The sequence below is a fragment of the Leiobunum rupestre genome, chromosome 3, assembly GCF_980474605.1.
Source record: "Leiobunum rupestre chromosome 3, qqLeiRupe1.1.hap1, whole genome shotgun sequence".
Classification (NCBI taxonomy): domain Eukaryota; kingdom Metazoa; phylum Arthropoda; class Arachnida; order Opiliones; family Sclerosomatidae; genus Leiobunum; species Leiobunum rupestre.
Window position 1 is genome coordinate 8,538,496 of NC_143386.1, and position 18,805 is coordinate 8,557,300.

The 18,805-nt window shown below is 38.1% G+C and overlaps 2 protein-coding genes and 1 long non-coding RNA gene across 5 annotated transcripts; 2 read left to right on the top strand and 1 right to left on the bottom strand.

Moving 5' to 3' along the window:
• Positions 1-4,189: 4,189 nt before the first annotated feature.
• LOC149949387 (tetratricopeptide repeat protein 5-like) lies at positions 4,190-6,161 on the bottom strand. Its single transcript, XM_090167721.1, has 8 exons — positions 6,057-6,161; positions 5,843-5,981; positions 5,571-5,782; positions 5,267-5,506; positions 5,144-5,197; positions 4,731-5,086; positions 4,514-4,658; positions 4,190-4,449 (listed from the first exon to the last, which is right to left on the bottom strand). Exons 1-8 carry the CDS (start codon positions 6,069-6,071, stop codon positions 4,330-4,332), a joined length of 1,281 nt encoding a protein of 426 aa, XP_090023847.1. The 5' UTR covers positions 6,072-6,161; the 3' UTR covers positions 4,190-4,329.
• A 168-nt stretch (positions 6,162-6,329) lies between these two features.
• Positions 6,330-8,232, top strand: LOC149949388 (disks large-associated protein 5-like). Its single transcript, XM_090167722.1, has 5 exons — positions 6,330-6,433; positions 6,599-6,736; positions 6,801-7,054; positions 7,125-7,338; positions 7,845-8,232. The coding sequence occupies exons 2-5, from the start codon at positions 6,628-6,630 to the stop codon at positions 7,997-7,999; spliced, it is 732 nt and encodes a 243-aa protein (XP_090023848.1). The 5' UTR covers positions 6,330-6,433; positions 6,599-6,627; the 3' UTR covers positions 8,000-8,232.
• A 7,676-nt stretch (positions 8,233-15,908) lies between these two features.
• LOC149949389 (uncharacterized) lies at positions 15,909-18,791 on the top strand. 3 transcript variants are annotated; one of them, XR_016479806.1, is made up of 4 exons: positions 16,719-16,939; positions 17,436-17,537; positions 18,207-18,502; positions 18,579-18,683. It is a non-coding gene; the product is annotated as an uncharacterized LOC149949389 (long non-coding RNA). The 3 variants fall into 3 exon arrangements; XR_016479807.1 differs by lacking the exon at positions 16,719-16,939 and adding an exon at positions 18,700-18,791 and having other exon boundaries at positions 17,439-17,537; positions 18,579-18,663; XR_016479808.1 differs by lacking the exons at positions 16,719-16,939; positions 17,436-17,537 and adding an exon at positions 15,909-16,011.
• The last annotated feature ends 14 nt before the right edge of the window (positions 18,792-18,805 follow it).

An 18,805-nucleotide genomic window follows, 5' to 3' on the forward strand; every position in this document is an offset into this window, starting at 1 on the left:
CTGAACTCATATTTTGCTTCGGTTTTTACGCCCCTCCAGCAACCAAATACATCTTCCTCTAATGAAAGCGTGCCTTTCCGCTTGGCCGACTCATTTACAATCACTAAGCTCGACGTTCTCAAGAAGCTGAAGGGGTCTCTGCACACAAAGTCCCAGGGCCGGACAATTTACATCCAAACTTGCTCAAACAAACGGCTAACCACATTGCGCTACCTCTGACGCACCACCTTAGGCCTAAGTCATCATGCGACTTTTGAAGCCATTAATTCAGGTGGCCGGGTTACAATGCGTAGGAGGGTGGTGGCAAGCCCTGTATGCCACGCGAGCCAACAGTTCCCTACACTAACTGTTACCGTTAACCTCAACAAGTTTTTATGGAAGGGGAAACCGAAGAGCTCGGGGGAAAACCCCTTAAACCAGTGGGGAAAGAACTGGCAAACTCAACGCAGAAGAAGTTGTTCCGAGTTTTCACCTAGTGCCACAAGCTGGAATCGAACCCAGCTCCTCTTGCTGCGAGGCGAAAGTGCTAACCACTCCGCCACCTAGTCTAGACACAAGTGACGTTCCTGAGTGCTGGCGCACAACTTATATATATCACCCCAGCCCATAAAAAGGGTGATCCCACCCTACCACAAAATTATCGGCCAATTAGCTTAACCATTTCGAAAACATCACTTTACAAGCCATGTCATCCCGCGATGGAACTCACTCCCTCAAAATTTAATATCTGTAAACACTAAGTCACTCTTCCTAAACCAAATTCGAAAGACATTTGAGTGCCTATAAGCGACCCCTGGTGGTTTTGGTACATTTCATTGAAGAAGAAGAAGAAGATGCTTTAAGTATAACACGTACTGTTGTTTTAATGCTAATTTAGTTACAGAACCTTTTTTCGCCAATGACACTTTCACCCATCTCCAACTTGGATTTGCAACCGAACTGAGTAGTATAGTATCGTTCTTGGTAGTAATATAACTCAGCTTTGGTATATATTGAGACCCTAGGAGCAACAAACACAAGGAGAACGCAACTAGCCTTTAATAACGCTAACGAAGGGTTGTGTACGAATTTCATTGGACGAGCGTCACGAGCCTTTACGCTGAACGTTTTACGGGCGGGGGGAAGACAATTTCAAAATTTTCCCCTTCCGACGGCAGCAGGCGCTAAAGCGTCTAGTCAATGAAAAATGTACACAAGAAAATCCACGACTTTTGACGGGTTGCGTTCTCCTTGTGTGGGGTGTTGTGTTTGTTGCTCCTAGATTGAGACAATATAATAGGGGCACTGTGCTGAATCAAACATCGATTGGGCAATATTGAACTATGAAAATCAGTTCGGTGATCATTATTTCTAATTGTCATACCTTTGCTACTATAGAAACAAATTTACCAAGTAGATGGATTTAAAAAATCCTTTTTAAAGGGCGTATTTAAGATGGGGAGGTTCAAAGCCCTTGAAATGGAACAAGGGGCCCTAAGCGTAATGTCTAACTCGCACAATTTCCTGGGAAGTACTAATCTCGAGGATTGTGTCCCAGGCCCACAGAGCTCTACTTGGAGATCCACGGCTGTTACTTCTCTACGAAGACTTCAGCAAATTAATAGTAATGTCACGTCGATCTTTTAGTATGACTCGTCGGTCCACAAGATTGAAATGGTCCAGAGGAAAGAAGTTCGCAATGCCGCGTCTATTGGTACTCGTGGGACATCAACATCACGTTAGCTTACTTCAAAATATCAATTGGCACACTTTGTAACGTCAAGCACCTCATGAACATCGAGGAGCAACAAACACAAGGAGAACTCAGATAGCCTTTAAACACGATAACGCAGTGTTGTGTACAAATTTCATTGGAAGAAACTAGGTTGGGCTAAGAAGATCCAACATATCTCTTCTTTTTCTCAATGGCGGGATTGTTACTTCTTCCATCAGACTTATTTCCACTGATGGCGGAAACTCCTATATACATATATCGATTGGGAATATTGTTTTCGTTAGAATGTTGTGAAGTGTCGTCGTCGTCCACATTTGCAACACCTTCCATTTAACGGGGTGACATAACCACGCCGTTTTTTCGAAGAATACTTTATAGAGTTTCCACTATCTGCACAACCAAGTTCCGCGCTTTAAAAGTAGTTAGCGGCGATTTGCCAGCCCCTTCTATCCGAACCCGCTTAAACACTTTTAAAAAAATAAGCAGTCTTACAATTTTGGATACGATTGACTTTTAAATTCAGTTTAATTTTTAATCTATATTACTGCTATACCTCTACATTATGTGCAAGTTTCAACTCTGTAAATTAAACGGGGGGCGCTACATCCCCCCTTTTCTGATATTAAGCGTTGATTTACGCACTCTAATTATTACCGAACTGAATGATATAAAAAATTGATTTATTTTTTAAAATACGTATTTATCTTGCTTTTAATGGTGTGCCAGGTTATGGCGCCCTAGAAAAATTAGTAAAAAACCGTATTTCCGCTGGCGTTCGTTTTTGCCTAAAGCTTGTTTCCCACTAGCGCGCGTCATAATGTTATTTTCTATCCGCTGGTAGCGGATAGAAATCGTCAAAATTCGCTTCCGCCACTCGCAAGCGTGAAAATTAAGCTAAAATATCTGTTTGAAACAGATCGACGCAGAAAGTGAAAAAGTGTATAGCTGAAGCGGATTTTGTCGATTTTTACCCGCTACCAGCGAGCATGAAAATGGGACTTTAAGCTTGTTTTCCACTGGCGCGCGCAACGACGCGTTTCTCAGCTTTGAAACGTTCAAACGTTTTTACGCGCGTAAAGAAAATAACATTATGACGCGCGCTAGTGGGAAACAAGCTTTACGCAGAGTGTGTAACTTTCTTATCGAAGCCGCGTAAGGCCAGAAGAAATAAATAAGTGTGACACTTAAGCAGAGTGCGTGACTTACATATACACTTACTTATCAAAGCCGTGTATGGCCAGAAGTAACAAATAAGTGTGACACTTACTTATCGAAGCCGTGTATGACCAGAAGTAACAAATAAGTGTGACACTTACTTATCGAAGCAGTGTATGGCCAGAAGTAATACATAAGTGTGGCACTTACTTATAGAAGCCGTGTACGTATGGCCAGAAGTAATAAATAAGTGTGGCACTACTTATCGAAGCCGTGTTTGGCCAGAGCTATTCGCGTGTGATTTGAGGTATAACTTTGACCCTATGTTTAAGTCTTTTAACCCGCGCCAAGGGTTAGTGAGCGTATGCGAATTTTCTTCGTAGTTCCTATTGGATTTGAGATACAGAGCTCAAACTTAGAATATAGATAAAGAAGCTTCCGTCTGACGTTATGCACTAAGGCTGACACGCGCTAAGGCTTAGAGAAAAATTAATTAATTCATCCGTGTGGAACTAATATTACGGCCTTGGCTGACTTGTTTCTACCTTTGCAAGTATAGTTGTGGCGGCAGTCACGTAATGTGGCTTGAGTAACCAAACAGGAGTGGATTAAATGCATAAAAATTTCTATATTAATCTAATAATTTCATAAAATTATTCAAAAATAATTTGACATGAATAATAGGGAGACCTTTACAAATATCAGTAATTCGATGGTGGTTTCTTCAGTAGATAATTCCAATGATCTTGGGCTAAAAAATCTAAAGCTGTTAAATCCACTCCTGAAATTACTCAGGCCGAAAACAGTATAAAAATGTTCATTCATTTTAATTTCTGACCAAAAGTTCATTTTAAAATCCAATGTACGTACTAAGAAAGCTAAGTGGTTCCAAACATGAATATTTGTCAATGTGGATGTAAGAATAAACTGAAAAACTATCAATTTACTTTAATCTGTGGCAACAAGTCCATCTTAGGGTAGTTGGTCCATAATTAAATAAGGTAGAAATTCTTAGTGATTTTACGCTAATATTGGGTAGCAACAAGCGGAGGGGCTTAACAAAAGTTTAGTTCTAAATTTAATTTGTCACGTTTAACCAGTGGCGCACCCAAGGGGGGGGGGCAGAAATAAGCATGATCAAAGCCTTCATAAAACGTTTTTCGCTTATCATTACCTAAAAATGTTTTGGAACTCAGAAAAAAAAAATCCTGGGTGTGCCACTGTGTTTAACAAGACTTTCTGGCTAAAAGTACCTCCTTCCCCCTCCCCCTCCCTGCTTAAGCCAAGGATCCTTGCTTAAAAAATAAAGTTTAAGTTCACTTTATGTAAAAGTTAATTTTATTAATAAAAATTAATACTTGCAAAATTGAAAATAAAAGTTAGTTACACGAAATTTATGTTATTTTGCTTATTTCAAACCAAAAATGCGTTTAGTTACAAAATTAATCACTGTTACAAAATTAATCACTCTTACAAGTAACGGAAACAGTTGCAGGAGCATGGATATCAGAGGGCAGGAGTCTTCCATTAACAGCCAGCGTCACAGGAGAGAAGACACGTATATTTACAAAATCTAACCTCTGTAAAAGCATTGAAAAATTATAAAAATGTAAACCAAAATGAAAAGAAATTAAATTAATTTACTTTATCATCACAAGAAACATTAACATTTTGAATGCATGGATCTGGAATTGCCACTGAATCCCCAATAACTACACCTTTCCCATCAGCTTGATTATAAACGGAAACGGACACGCAAGATTCTTCTTCGTCAATCAAACAAAATGTGCTAAATGGGCCAAATCACGGAGGAAATTAGAGAAAACCAACACAATCTTTCAATCCACAATTATTTACTAACAATGGCACTGGATTAGGTATGTGACAGACAACTTTTCCAACGATAATTACGCCTTTATTAACACCTTCTTTAAGTTGCGAAAGCATTTTTTTATCTTTCGCAGTCTCTTTGGATGACATACTCAAGTTTGGCTTTGGTCCGTAGGGTCCAATATGATGAGGCTTGATGCTTTTAATCATACTCCGAAGCTGGCGAGCTTTCAAGCAGCCTTTTTGTTTAGTCATAGTTCCAATTTGTTCAAGATACCGTAGAAGATCCTTAGATTTTTCCTCTGGTTCGTTCCACAATGGATCATAAGCTGTAGCTCTTTTATACGCATCTAAGGCCTCTTGATACGCTCCTTCATATCTCAACGCCTATAAATGACATTTAATTACATTGTTTAAATGGCTATAATATTAATATAAACTTACGGTTGCTTGGTTTAAATGCAAATCTGGATGGGTCTTTGCAACTTTATCTTCTAGCTGTTAAAAATTAGAATTATTAACAAATTTTTACAATTTTTTTGCTATATTTTTTTTAACAACACTAACAGCTTTGGAATAGGCTTGCATGCTTTGTTTTAATATCTTGGAATTTTGATTGGCTAAGAAGAACAGGTTGAGATTTGCATTTCCTAAACAGTACCACGATAAACCATCTGTCATATCTAATTGTAACGCTTCTTTGGCTATTTCCAAGCTTTGATAAATATTGTTTAGTTTATCGTCTGGAGTTTTGCCCAATTGACGTAATATCATAGATAGTGACTGAAGGGATATTTTATTCCGTTCCTATAAATAACATATTTTAATAACAAGAACCATGTTATTAATACTGTTTTTTCCCCAAACTGACTTGTTTTAGAGCTCCTTCAAAACAGTTTTTAGATGTTTGTAGCTCTCCTTTCTTCCAATAGCACATGCCCAATTCATTCCAAGCCTGCCATGATTTTGGGTTCCGTTTAACAGCTTTAGCAAGGCAATCCTCTGCTCGTTGATCATGATCAGGAAGGATATTTATGGCACGTCCCTTGTGAAGTAGAAACTCTGTTTCTTCATGTTTTAAGTCTCCAATTAAAGGATAAGTTTAGTTATTAGGTAGAAAAATTTTGATTAACTGCGATGAACCTTTTAAGGCATCGGCTTCGATATGGTTTAAGACGTCTTTCAATTTATTCTCCACATCTTTCGTTTTATCTTTTGCACAATCCAACGTATGAGACTCGAAATAATAGTCCCGAAAATGGTATAGTTCGTCAACTAATTCCTGTCAATAAAACATGATGTTAACATATATATGTACAATGATTCATTATGACAGTTGTTAAGCCTTTGTACAAACTTTTATAGATGTCATAATTCATTTCTTTTCGTGTCCATGAATTTACGAAATAAACATTTACTTTTTAAGGTAATTGTAGGTCCTAGATTGTTTTAAAAAATACTATTTTACGAAATTATTAACCTTTGATTATTGTTTTAATTTTTAGCGAAGTGTCCACACCTTGTAAAAATACTTAATCAAAAAACACTTTTAAGAATCGATAATAGATGTCCTTCGTCATTTCCTTTGACCAATGACAGAAACCTCTCTTTTGAAATAAACCAATTACGCGGGAATCGAAATTTTCGAAAGTAGTTGTTTCGAACTTTCAACGGATTGAGTGTGTTTCTTTTGTTTGGCTCATTTCTTTACTCTTACGATCGATTATTTTTTGGGTGAAGTATTCAACTATATTATTTACATTGAACGTAAAAAATATATCTTACCTATAGAATGTGTATTAAAGAACTATATCAGTGAAAGGCAAACTGTTGGTCCCCTTATATATACGACGCATTATTGCAAGGCTTAGGGGCTTAAATTAGCATTTTTATATTTAGCATCTAATAACAACGTTGTCCAACTAATCATGGCTGATCACTTCAGAGAACTCGTATCAACTGAAACAAATAAATTTATAGATCTTTGTAATAAGTGGGATGCCATTAATAGTGATGAAAGTGAAATTCCCGATGAAGGTAGGCTCATAATTGGTACCTTGTATAAATAATTGTTGAAGTTCTAATGTATGTTTTGCTTTAGTGAAGGGTGAAATTAGATCTACACTGGGATGTGCACAGTTGTTGATGTCAGAACGTTTTAAACAGTTTTCTGGGCTCATTGATAACATGGAATTTAATCTTGGTGAACAACCAACAACAGCAGAAGATCTTCAAGGATTTTGGGACTTGGTTTACATTCAGGTTGAAGATGTTAATAAGAAATTTAACAACCTTGACCAGCTTAAAAACAATGACTGGCAAGAAGTTACGATTATCAAACCTCCGACCTCTAAAGTACATTAATTTAATTTTTTGAAGTATCAAATTTTCTCTAAATAATTTTGGTTTTTGTGCCTTCATTTAGCGTCGACCCACTAGAAAAGCTATAACTAAAAAACCAGAGGATCTGACTAGAGCTTTGGAAGCTCGAAAACGGTTAGCGGAAGCCAAAGCCTTGGCTGCTAAAGCTAGAACCATCAGCGATGAAGTGGAAGAAGAGAAGGAGAATGTCAAAACATTCGACGCTCCTTCATTCTTCTCGGTTAGCAGTCCAGTTAAAAAGCCTGTCATCCGATCTAGTAAGGGTGATATATTATTATTTTTTAATTTAATAGTTAGAAATTGCGGGCAAAATTTATCTATTAGGGAATTTTCTTATCCAACTCTTAAAAATTGTGTGGTTAACAAAAATTTGCTTATACTTCAGCTACCATTGACTCTGAAACTGACTCTCAGAACAAGAGATCACTTTGTACCTTACTATAAATGTTATTTAGTTTCCAAATATCTAAGCTTTAAGAGCCATAAGCAAGATACGTGTATATCTAGTAACGTCAACTAGATTTGGTAAGTTTTGATGCATAATCCTGAATTATGTATGGCACCGTAGAAGCAAATATCTCATTTGAGCATGGTTGCTTTTTTAAGTTTTTTTTTTTTACTAAGCATTGCAGTAAATATTTTTATTTTTTTTAGTCATACTTGCTTATGGCTTATTTTTGTTTTTAGTTTTTAATAATTTTCACTTAATTTGCACTTCATCTCAGTTAGATTGCGAGATTAAACAGTCGACTTTTGCATTTAGGCACTACAAACTTGAGCTCGGACTTTTCAAAGAAGTTAACTTTGACTCCAAAGAAGACATCTCCATGTCCCAAAAGCCTTCTTTGCTTAAACCGACTGAGTCCGGCTGTCCGAAAAGCACTTGGACCTATCGGAATGCCTCAAACGCAACAATAATGGATTAGATTGTAAATTTCTCATTTCTGCGCATTTTTTCACTTCTTTAGGAAATGAGAAATTAACATCTTGAATGTACAGAAAAATATCTGATGCACATTTTGCAACATCATCTTTTCATATGTTTTGGTACCTGTTGTAAAATATTTTGCATTGACCATATTTTATAAGAATTTTTAATTTGTTTTGAGTTCATAATGTTTTTGTACTTTATAAAATAAAGAGCTTGGAATTTTGATAAACATCATTTATTTGAAATGTACTTCGTTAGCTTTGAAAGGTTGTTCTTGTCCTGTGTTTATCTACTAGTACTAACATAATAAATAATGACACTGAACGATTTCGGTAGCAGAGAGGGTAAAGTCTAAGCACCCTCTGGTGATAGTTGCAGAGCGATTGCGTAATCTGAATTGAAAATTCTCATGCCTTATTATTTCCTTCTTTGGCAAAATTACTGACAGGTAAGTGTGATGGCGATTAATAAAAGAGAGCAACAAATCATAAACGCCTTCTATTTAGACAATTTCCGAATTTTTCCCTTCCGACGGCAGCAGGCGCTAAACCATGGACTAATTAATGTATACAGCATTAACAAGACTTAGTCGCCGATTTTATGAGAGAGTGGCGTTGTGCGGACCGTCCCTGTGTATACATTAATTAGTCCATGGCTAAACCGTCTAACCAATCAAAACTGTACACAAGAAAATGCACGACTTTTGACGAGTTGAGTTCTCCTTGTGTGGGGTGCTCTGTTTGTTGCAGCATTCCTTCATGATGGAAGGGATATTTCAGTCTCAAAATGTAAAGCAAAGATAACATAGAACTCCGTACCCTAGATTCGAGTTCTGGGAGCTTTCTGATTGATTGTTTAAGCGTTTACCCACCTCCAGCACGTGACCTCCGAAAAATCAGGCTCCATTGGTCGCTGTATTGTCATCAAAGCTGACCGTGGTCTTATCTACAGTTGGTAACTATGTAGACGGAGATCCCGCAGGAAGTGGGTAAACGCTTTGACCACGCGCGAGGCTGTTATTTCTAATCTAGAGTACGAGTTTTATATTATCTTTGTAAAAATTAGCGGAGTTAAAGAGTGCGTGTGGACGGGCTATTACCTCGGCATGGACACGGCACTGGCTCTCTCTCGCGGATCCCTGGCCTCTCAATCCTGACTCTAGTGCTATTATGCGCGTTAATCTTACGCGACGGGATGACACCCTGCTAGCGAGGCTAGGTTGCGCCAGACTTCCTACCAAGGCCTTGTTATATCGTTTTCGGCTGAGCCCCACCGCCTCCTGTATTCGGTGTGGCACGCGTGAGGATGCCTCCCATATCCTTTTTGACTGCCCTTCAAATGCCGCTGCTCGGCACCTCCTCAGATATGTGCCTTACATCACAAGGGTCTTCCGGAAACATTGGTTGGCGTACTAACGGGGATCCACGGTGTGATTGAGGCAACTTGTGAAATTCTCCGAAAGGCTATTCGTCCATAACTTTAACCCTGCGTACGAACCTGTATTGAATTGACTTTATTATGTTGTACAGTTTTATTAATTTGTTTTTTGTTTTTTTATTGACATTTCATGTATATTTCGGAACGTACAATTGGCGCGCATGGTGTGAAGGCTTTTAGCTGTATCAAAGATAATTTAAACTCGTACCCTAGATTCGAATACTGAGAGCTTTCCCATTGACGGTTTTGTTACGAAGCGTTTACCCTTTTCCGGCACGTGACCTCAGAAATATCGGGCTCCGTCAGTTGCGGCACGGCCAACTTCGATCACGCGCTATATAGCGCGTGATCGAAGTTGGCCGTGGTTGCGGTAAGGCGCAAACCATGAAGCGAATTTTTTCTGAGTTCCGGCGGGAAGTGGGTAAACACTATCGGCAACGCACGAAAGAGTTATTTCGAATCTAGGGTACGAGTTTAAATTATCTTTGGCTGTATACACCAATTTCCCTTCTACATTATTCTTACCCCCCCCCCTTAATTCCTTGATCCGTTTTACATGCGTGCGCATTCAGTTATAGTTTTGCATATTCTTGCCGCTAGAGCATCATTATCAAACGTTTTTGTGTTGTAGTTGAACGGGTTAATTATTCCTTGAATAGGCTGTCACCACCGTTAAAATACATTTCCAATGTTTATAACATCATGATGACCTCTATGATCGGGCCAGTCTGCCAGAAACAATTTGACTCACCGAGCTCAGAAAGCTCGCCAAGCCCAGGAAAATGTGACAACCCTAAACTTAAAATCTATAACCAAAGCTTTCTTTAAATTTGTAAACTCCAAACGTAAATCAAGAAGTGGAGTCCAATGCCTCCGGATAAATGGGAAAACAATCACAGAAGACAAGGAATTAGCGTCCTAACTCAACAACTACTTCACCTCTGTCTTCACACCAAGACAACAAGACATCATGGAACCATCAAGTGACAGTGATCCTGATGCTAAAAAAAAGCCCCGGGACCCGAAAACCTGCATCCAAACCTACTGAAACAGACGGCTCAACACATTGCCCTAATTATTAACTCACATTTTCAATTTAGTTTAACAGGTGAAGTTCTTGATCATTGGAAAACTGCAAACTTTACTCCAATTCCGAAAAAGGGGGATCCTATACTGCCTCAAAACTACCGACCGATCAGTCTAACCAGCCAGTGGCCAAACTATTAGAATCTCTTATCAAAGGCCAGTTTCTCAAACGTTTGTTAGACACCTCCATCATCTCCCGACATCAGCAAGGCTTTCTTCCTTTAAGTTTTGTACCACCAACCTTGTTGAAGCCTCAAAACCCTCGCACCAAAGCTATAGACGATGGGCTCGCTGTGGATGTTATTTATCTGGACATCCAGAAGGCCTTCGACCAAGTACCCCATAACAAACTGTTTAAACGCCTGAATACCGCTGGTATAGAGGAGAAGTCCCTTCGCTGGATCAAGGCTTTCCCATAGAAATCTCATAGGTAACTAGAATGCTGCCGTGTAACTGGCAAATGGCCCAAACGCCGTGGCAGACGACGCCAGATCTCAGCCAATCAGAGCTCAAAGAGCGGTTCTGCCAAGAATTTAATGTCACCGGAGAGAATGACGTCACCTATCTCCCGCTATAGTAACGGAACCAAGGAGGATTATTATCCTCCTTGGCGGAACCACTCTACGGCCTCTCATGGCTGAAGGTTCAAGGCGAACTGGCGTCAAGCTCGGCCGTAGGCGGCAGCATTCTAGTTACCTATGAGATTTCTATGGGCTTTCCTAACGGGTCGCTCTCAGAAAGTAATCATAAGAAGAACAAGCTCTCCATCATGCCCTGTGACCAGTGGAGTTCCGCAGGGATCAGTAACATAACGAAAAAGATTAACATGTTCACTGGAATGGTTAGGCGCACTTTTCACAACAAAACTCCAAATTTGATAAAAACAATCTTCAACGCCTCTCTGCTTCCCTTAATAGACTTCGCGTCACTAGTCTGGTGCCTCCATTTCAAAAGGGATGTTACCCTAATAGACAATTTGAACTGAAAGATAAATCGCTTGAAGAACGTCAAACTACTAATGACATGGGCGAACTTTTTCCATCCTTTCTGGTTTAAACTATCTACAAGAACACGAATTTTTTACCAGGGATACCGGATATATCAACCACTACCATCCACTTTTGCCACTACAACTAAAACTTTACTCCGAAAGCGTCACTTTTCCAAACGAACAATCCCAGTTTAGAACTCTCTCTCTCCCCAAGAACTAATCTCTACTAATACAACCTCATTTTTCTTATCCAAAGACCTCTGAGTGTCTATAAGCAGCCCATGGCAGCTTCCGTGCTAACCTAAAGATACAGCCCGTGGAGAGTTCTCAGTACATCGCCACGTAATGATTTACATGGTCATTGGCTAAATGTACTATCATTAAAGAAATTAGCCTCGAAAGAATAATAAGTGTCATACTAATTTTTTATTATGGTAAAGATAAATTTAATTTATTAATACCTGCTAAGAGTTTATAGAGCAGCTTTACTTCCAAAACAGCGAAAGAATTTGATAGATGTTTTAACATTGTGTTTATAAGAAAACTTATGGTGTCAGCCAAATACCTTAGACACCAAATAAAACGCTAATTTGGATCCAAGAAATCAAAGTAACAGTACGTTTCGCCTGTTCGGGGTTTTTTGAGCAGGTTAAAAAGTGTAGCCCTATGACGTCATTTTACTCCAATTCTATCTTGACGAAAAAAACGAGTTGGAGTAATAAGGGAGTAGTTAAAGGTTAAAGGTTATTTATTTGGCGTAGCAACCGTAGTTTTGTTTTAAGATGGCGACCGGTGGTGAGGTCATCAATATATGACTCATTTTTCTCATTTATTTAATAATAATAATAATAATAATAATAATCAGCTAGGCTAATACCCAAGGCACCACCTTAGGCCTAAGTCATCAAGCGACTTTTAAAGTCATTAAATAGCATTTAACAATTGGATTTTCGTTATTAAAAGTTTGCCACATGTGAAGAATGATGTTCAATACCCGTCATGTTTTCATGAAACGAAATTTAAGCAGACGACAAAGCTACACCTCCTTTCGAGGAGGAGTAAAAAGTGTAACCTTAGAGCTCTGGAACAAGCGAACAAAATTCGGGACAGGGTTACCCGAGAATAGGGTAACAGTCAACGGAAAAAAACCCGATGGATTTGATATTTTCCACCGATGAGCTTTTTCGTCATAATGACGTTTAAGTTGCTGAACGCTTTTATTCAGTCATCGGTGTTTTTTAAAATGCCGTAGCTTTTATAGTAGTTTTACGTCAGAAATGACGTCAGTCATCGGAAAAACCGACTCTTAAAGCCGATGACTATCGTGACGTCAAAACCGGAAACTCGAAAAAGCCTACAGTAGGAAACCGATGTCACCGATTAGTCATAGTTATTTATCGATGGATTAGTAATCGGTGAGTCCGATGAGCGCTGCTGAACGAATAAAACGTTTTAGGGTAAAAGGTTTACACTTTTTGTCCTCGGACAGGCGAAAAAAAACCACCTAGTGAAAGCAAAAGTAAATAGACATGTCTATTTACTTTTGGTGAAAGCGGGATGAGTGCATTACCCCTTTTATGAAAAATCAAATGGTGGATCACCAAGGGCTAAATCGATAAAAAAAAGTAACGAAAGCTGTTTTGAAAGGGAAAATCGACGCCTCGGGTAACTCCACCCCTTTAAAAATAATACTCTAGGGCAGTTCAGTTCGGATCAGTTCTAATTTCTTTATACTCTTAAAGCATTTAGCCGTGATTCTAACGTTTGGCAGAGAACAAGATTACGGGAAAGTGTCGCGTTTCTTTTAGCGTAATAAACGATTATTTTTTCTCAATTTAGGTCGTTGACTGTTTATTTTCAACACGCTTTTATATTTCATATAAAAAATTAAAGGATTTTTTTATTCCGAATGCAAACCTTGAAATGTAAGAACGCTTTCTGCAATTAGAGAATACGCATGGGGATAAACAATATTTTTCCTTTAAATAAAAAGCTGATCTTGGGTATTTTTTATTCCTTACACTTTTCACAGGGTCTAAAGAACGTCGATATTTTTCCCTCTTTATCTTCTCGGGTCTAATGATTTCATTGATACAGTTATATTTTTTCCGCTAAACAATAGAGGAAAAAACGACATCTAAGAACTAGCGAAGTATATATTTCTGTCCTGAAGATTAGGGGATTTATTTTCATCTTTAGTTATATCATGAGTTATGTAACACTTAAGTGTGACAGGTCCAATTCGCGTCATGGTAATTTTCTTCATTTAAAGGGCTACCGAATCGTTTGACTTTTGTGGCTATGTTATAGCGTGTTTTGAGAAGCGGGAAGGAATGCCTTTGTCACGTGACTGAAGGGGAGGAGCTACCTGAAATTCAGTCCGAATTTTTCAAACAATTCTGTATTCCTTTAAATTAAAATGTCGTGGTGCCTTGGGTACTATTATTATTATTATTAATTCTGTAACAACAAGGCGATTTTCAAATTATTCGCTTATTAATTTTACTCTGCTTCGACTACACTACAACGAACATTTATGAACCGAAAAAGAAAATAGACAAATTCGCAGTTATAGATTTGTTTCAATCCGCCATTTTGGCGCATAAGTGTGAGAATCAGGTCCAAGGCTTAGATTTTGCACTCATAAAGAACATCGTTTAAGAGATAATTATCAAGTTGTATAAATTGAACACAACGGATACTTCATGGTTTTAAAAACATTACTTTAATGTTAAAAACGTTAAAATTCTGCAAGCTTTCGGGTACGTGACCCCTTGTCAAGCGCTAAATCTAAATCAGACGAATATTTTTCAGTAGGCGTGACAAGTTGATTTTGGTACATTTGTTCGAATTTCATTCGTCCGAACGGTGGTACAAATGTCCGAATGATCATTTGTCCAAATGCCAGAAAACAGGATCGTATGTCCGAAAACGTATTTCATTTGCCCGAAAAAATTATCACAACTTTTGTTGGTGATTTAGTCGTTCAATTTATGTTAACTTTACTGGCGAATTTCTTTGTTCTTTTTTTCATGTGTTTTTTCGTTTGTCCGTTTTTTCGAACATTAGGAATTGGTTGTTTTTTTTTTAATATTGTTAATATAAGATAATGGTAACATTAACGTGAACCGAACCTAACCTAACTTAACCTAACCTAAAATATCCACAACATTCAACGCAATTCCCACTTACTATATCGGCCAACGGAAAAAAGGACATAATAGGATAAAATGATTAGACATTATTATGCGTATATCGGTTTATTATTGAAATATTTTACATTTCATTCTTGCACCTTGAACGGTCTAAGCTTGCACTAAAAAAAATCCGGTAAAAAAAACAGCAATAAGAAATACTAATTTAGCGACAGAATTCAGACAAGTGATGCTACCGATTCGGACGAATGAAACAAACAAGTTGTCCAATTCAAACAATTGAAACGTTTGTTATTTCGGCGGTTCGGACGAATGAAATTCGAACATTTGTTCCACCGTTCGGACGATTGAAATTCGAACAACTGTACCTACCCCGACAAGTTTCCTGATTATACGTAATATCTCCGAATCCATATCATGTTTTTTTGGTCACACTTATTGTTATGTTACTTATGTTTCTCTTGCTTCGAGGCTGGAATATAAGGATAAGTAATCTCTTTATAAATTAAACGATAAGTTTTTTTGGTTTTGATTTACCTGACCCCAAAATACCACATTAAAGAAAGCGCCAACAAATTTTTGTGGAAAAATTTACCTACCTAATCAAGTTGAAATAGCATTGCCATTTCTTATTAAATAAAACTATACGCGATTGTAAAATATAAATAAATATTGGCAAGTATTTATCGAAATTCACAGTATCGTGGCAAAACACGGCTAAAAATATTCTTGTTACTTTATTAGAATATCCCAAAACATTTAACGGCTGGTTTTAAATTTAATTTAAGCTATACGATTCCGGTTTTCCAATTTTGTATTAAGTAATGTATTTTTATCCTCTTTCACGGGAGGGAAGAATTCAATTTCATCCCCCTAATAACATTTACAATAGAGCAAATCGGAAACTAAGTTACATAATTTTTATTGCTAATTTCTAATATAAGCGGGATTTCCTGGTAGCCGAAAGTCTGTAATCTTATTTACGCTTTAAATAATTTCGTGTTTTCCTGGCCTATTTTGTATCTTATAAATATACCAGGTAAACGTAAAGAGATTGGGTACGCCTAATTTTATACAAACCACAAAAGATTTTGTGGTTTTATCCGGAAGGAATTAGACAGTTTATTTCCTTACGAGTTAAAATCTTTAAAATTAATTTCCGGTTTTCATTATATAGCTGTTCTGTTATAGGAAATGATTTTAATTTTGCAGTATTTCATTGAAGTGCGCGTATGTAAATGTTGAATTACCTCGTAAGATACTTAAACATAATATGCAAATTAAGAACTAATTGAATATAAATCTGACAGGAAATGTTAAATTAACAAACGTGAGTGGGTAAATGTTGAATCTTAAATTTACGGTCCATGGTTGAATAACGTCGTGGCTTATTAACTGGGGGAATCTTTTAAATATAATATCATAAGTAACATAATACTTAAGTATGACACTTGTAGCCTTACTTATGCATTTTTTCTTACTACATCCTTTTTCACCAAAGATAAATCAGTAAAACGACTAGCAACTTTGTAATCCGGAAGTGTGGCTAAATACGCATTAAGCCTAAAAACGATGGTATTCAAATTCGCGTACTAAATTATTTAATGGCAACGCTACCGAGTGGCGCTATTTAGAAATGTTTTTGGCGTCACTGTGAAGAAAGGATGTAGTAAAAAAAATTCCAAATGTCATACTTATAGGTATTATGTTACTTATTATAATATGCTTTAGGGTACAAATTTAATATAAATATAATAGGATATGTTTAATTATCTAGCGCGAATCGATTTCATCATTTTATTAACGATTTTATGCAAATTAGGTACTAATTTATATAAATCTGGATCAAAACAAACAACATAGTTCACGCGTAACCCTGTATATACGAAAACGTTAGAAAAAAAGTATGTTATTTATTTAAGGAAAATGCCTAACTAAAAATAAAATAAACCTTCATTGTTGTGGATACTTTCCAACATTTATTATTGTTATTAAACAAGTTATTATCATCCTCCCGTTGAGAAGAAAAACTGAAAAATAACGATTTGAACTATTTAGTCAGTGACCGTTACGCTGCGAAGGGGCGATTTTGGAGATAGAGAACTTTTAATTTTAACCTCTGTGGAACCAGTTTCTCGTAACTCTGGATCATATGCTAAAATATTGAGGACAATGCTCGAGCTAACGGCATCCCCCATCTTCTCGAGTGACGTAACCAGCGACTTCCAGTATCAACTGGCTGAAGAAACACCCCGAAGGTATTGGAGTAAATACAGATCTCCATGCTTTCAGTTATTATTGATAGGGAGAGGGGTGCTAAGAATTAAATTAAGAAAAAAAGTTTACAGAAATTTAACGGGAATTTTTCCTTACGAGGTCGCTGAATTTTATAAAGTACATTTTGTTTTTTATAAATGCTAGAAATAAAGAAAAGTACTTTCTATAACAAAACGGTTGAAATATTTGCGCTGGAGGCTTTATCCAGAAATAGTTCCAATTTGGAAATACCGGCTGATATATTTTGACTCGTACCCCTCGCAATTTTCTCAGTGGGCGCTTTTCAATTGGTTATTCGTCTTTTGTGACGTCACCGATTTTTGTGAAAAGAAAATTGAAGGGAGGTTGTTTGGCGATTTTTTTTTTTTAATATAACGCGCTTGTGTTTTTTTTTGGAGGAAAAATGTTCCATTTTACGCGCTCGCATGCCACTATTCTTTTCCAACAGCCCTCATTGGGTTGCCCTCCTATAAATAGGGATGTAAGTACCAGGAGAAAATCACATTCACTCGTTCCACGATCCAGTTCTCATCTTTTAAAGCTAATCCCCTCAAATCTCTAGAAACCATGAAGGCTATGGTGAGTTTGAAAACCTTTCTACGTAATCTCTGTCTTGGGACTATTTAGTATGGCGGACGTGATCGCGGGGCAGCGCCGTAACTCGGCCGACGTCTTCTGCTTGGATTCGCGTTGTCTTCCAACGGATTATTGGCGCGGATTCTACGTAATCTCTGTCTTGGGACTATTTAGTATGGCGGACGTGATCGCGGGGCAGCGCCGTAACTCGGCCGACGTCTTCTGCTTGGATTCGCGTTGTCTTCCAACGGATTATTGGCGCGGATTCTACGTAATCTCTGTCTTGGGACTATTTAGTATGGCGGACGTGATCGCGGGGCAGCGCCGTAACTCGGCCGACGTCTTCTGCTTGGATTCGCGGTGTCTTCCAACGGATTATTGGCGCGGATTCTACGTAATCTCTGTCTTGGGACTATTTAGTATGGCGGACGTGATCGCGGGGCAGCGCCGTAACTCGGCCGACGTCTTCTGCTTGGATTCGCGTTGTCTTCCAACGGATTATTGGCGCGGATTCTACGTAATCTCTGTCTTGGGACTATTTAGTATGGCGGACGTGATCGCGGGGCAGCGCCGTAACTCGGCCGACGTCTTCTGCTTGGATTCGCGGTGTCTTCCAACGGATTATTGGCGCGGATTGAAAAGAATTTTTCGCGTCTCTTTTATTTTCTGTAGATTGTTTTCGGTCTCCTCGCCATGGTCCTCGTGGCCCGCGCCCAAGAAGATTTTTCTGGATTCGACGGCGAAGGAGGTGAAGGTGGTGAATTTGAAGCCGCCGCCGCTGGTGACGGAGAAGGAGCCGAATCTGGTTCTTTCGGTGGTGGATCCTTCGGTGGATTCGAAGGTGGTTCCTTCGGCGCTGGCCTCGAGGGAGGACAATTCGCCGCCTCCGACGACAGTTACTCATCGTACGCCGATGAGCAATAGAGAAGGCAACCATTCCTAGGACCAAAAACCAAATACAACTACCTGTAAGAACTTTAACGTTTAAATATCGCGTTTAATTAGTACACTTTTACTAGTTAATAACGATAGTATCTTCCACAGATAAATTGATCTAAACTTAAACATCTTAAGAAGAGGATTTATGAAAATGGTAGCTAACAAATGTGTCCGAAAAAAAGACCGTTTTGTCACCTCCTAAAAATGGTCAAAAATTTGACAAAAGAAGACAATCTTCTTATTAAGTCCGCGATTTCACTTGTAAATATAAGATTCATCGACGATGTAGTGAGAGTTTGAATAAAATGTGTTTGTAAATAGACTAAAAAAAC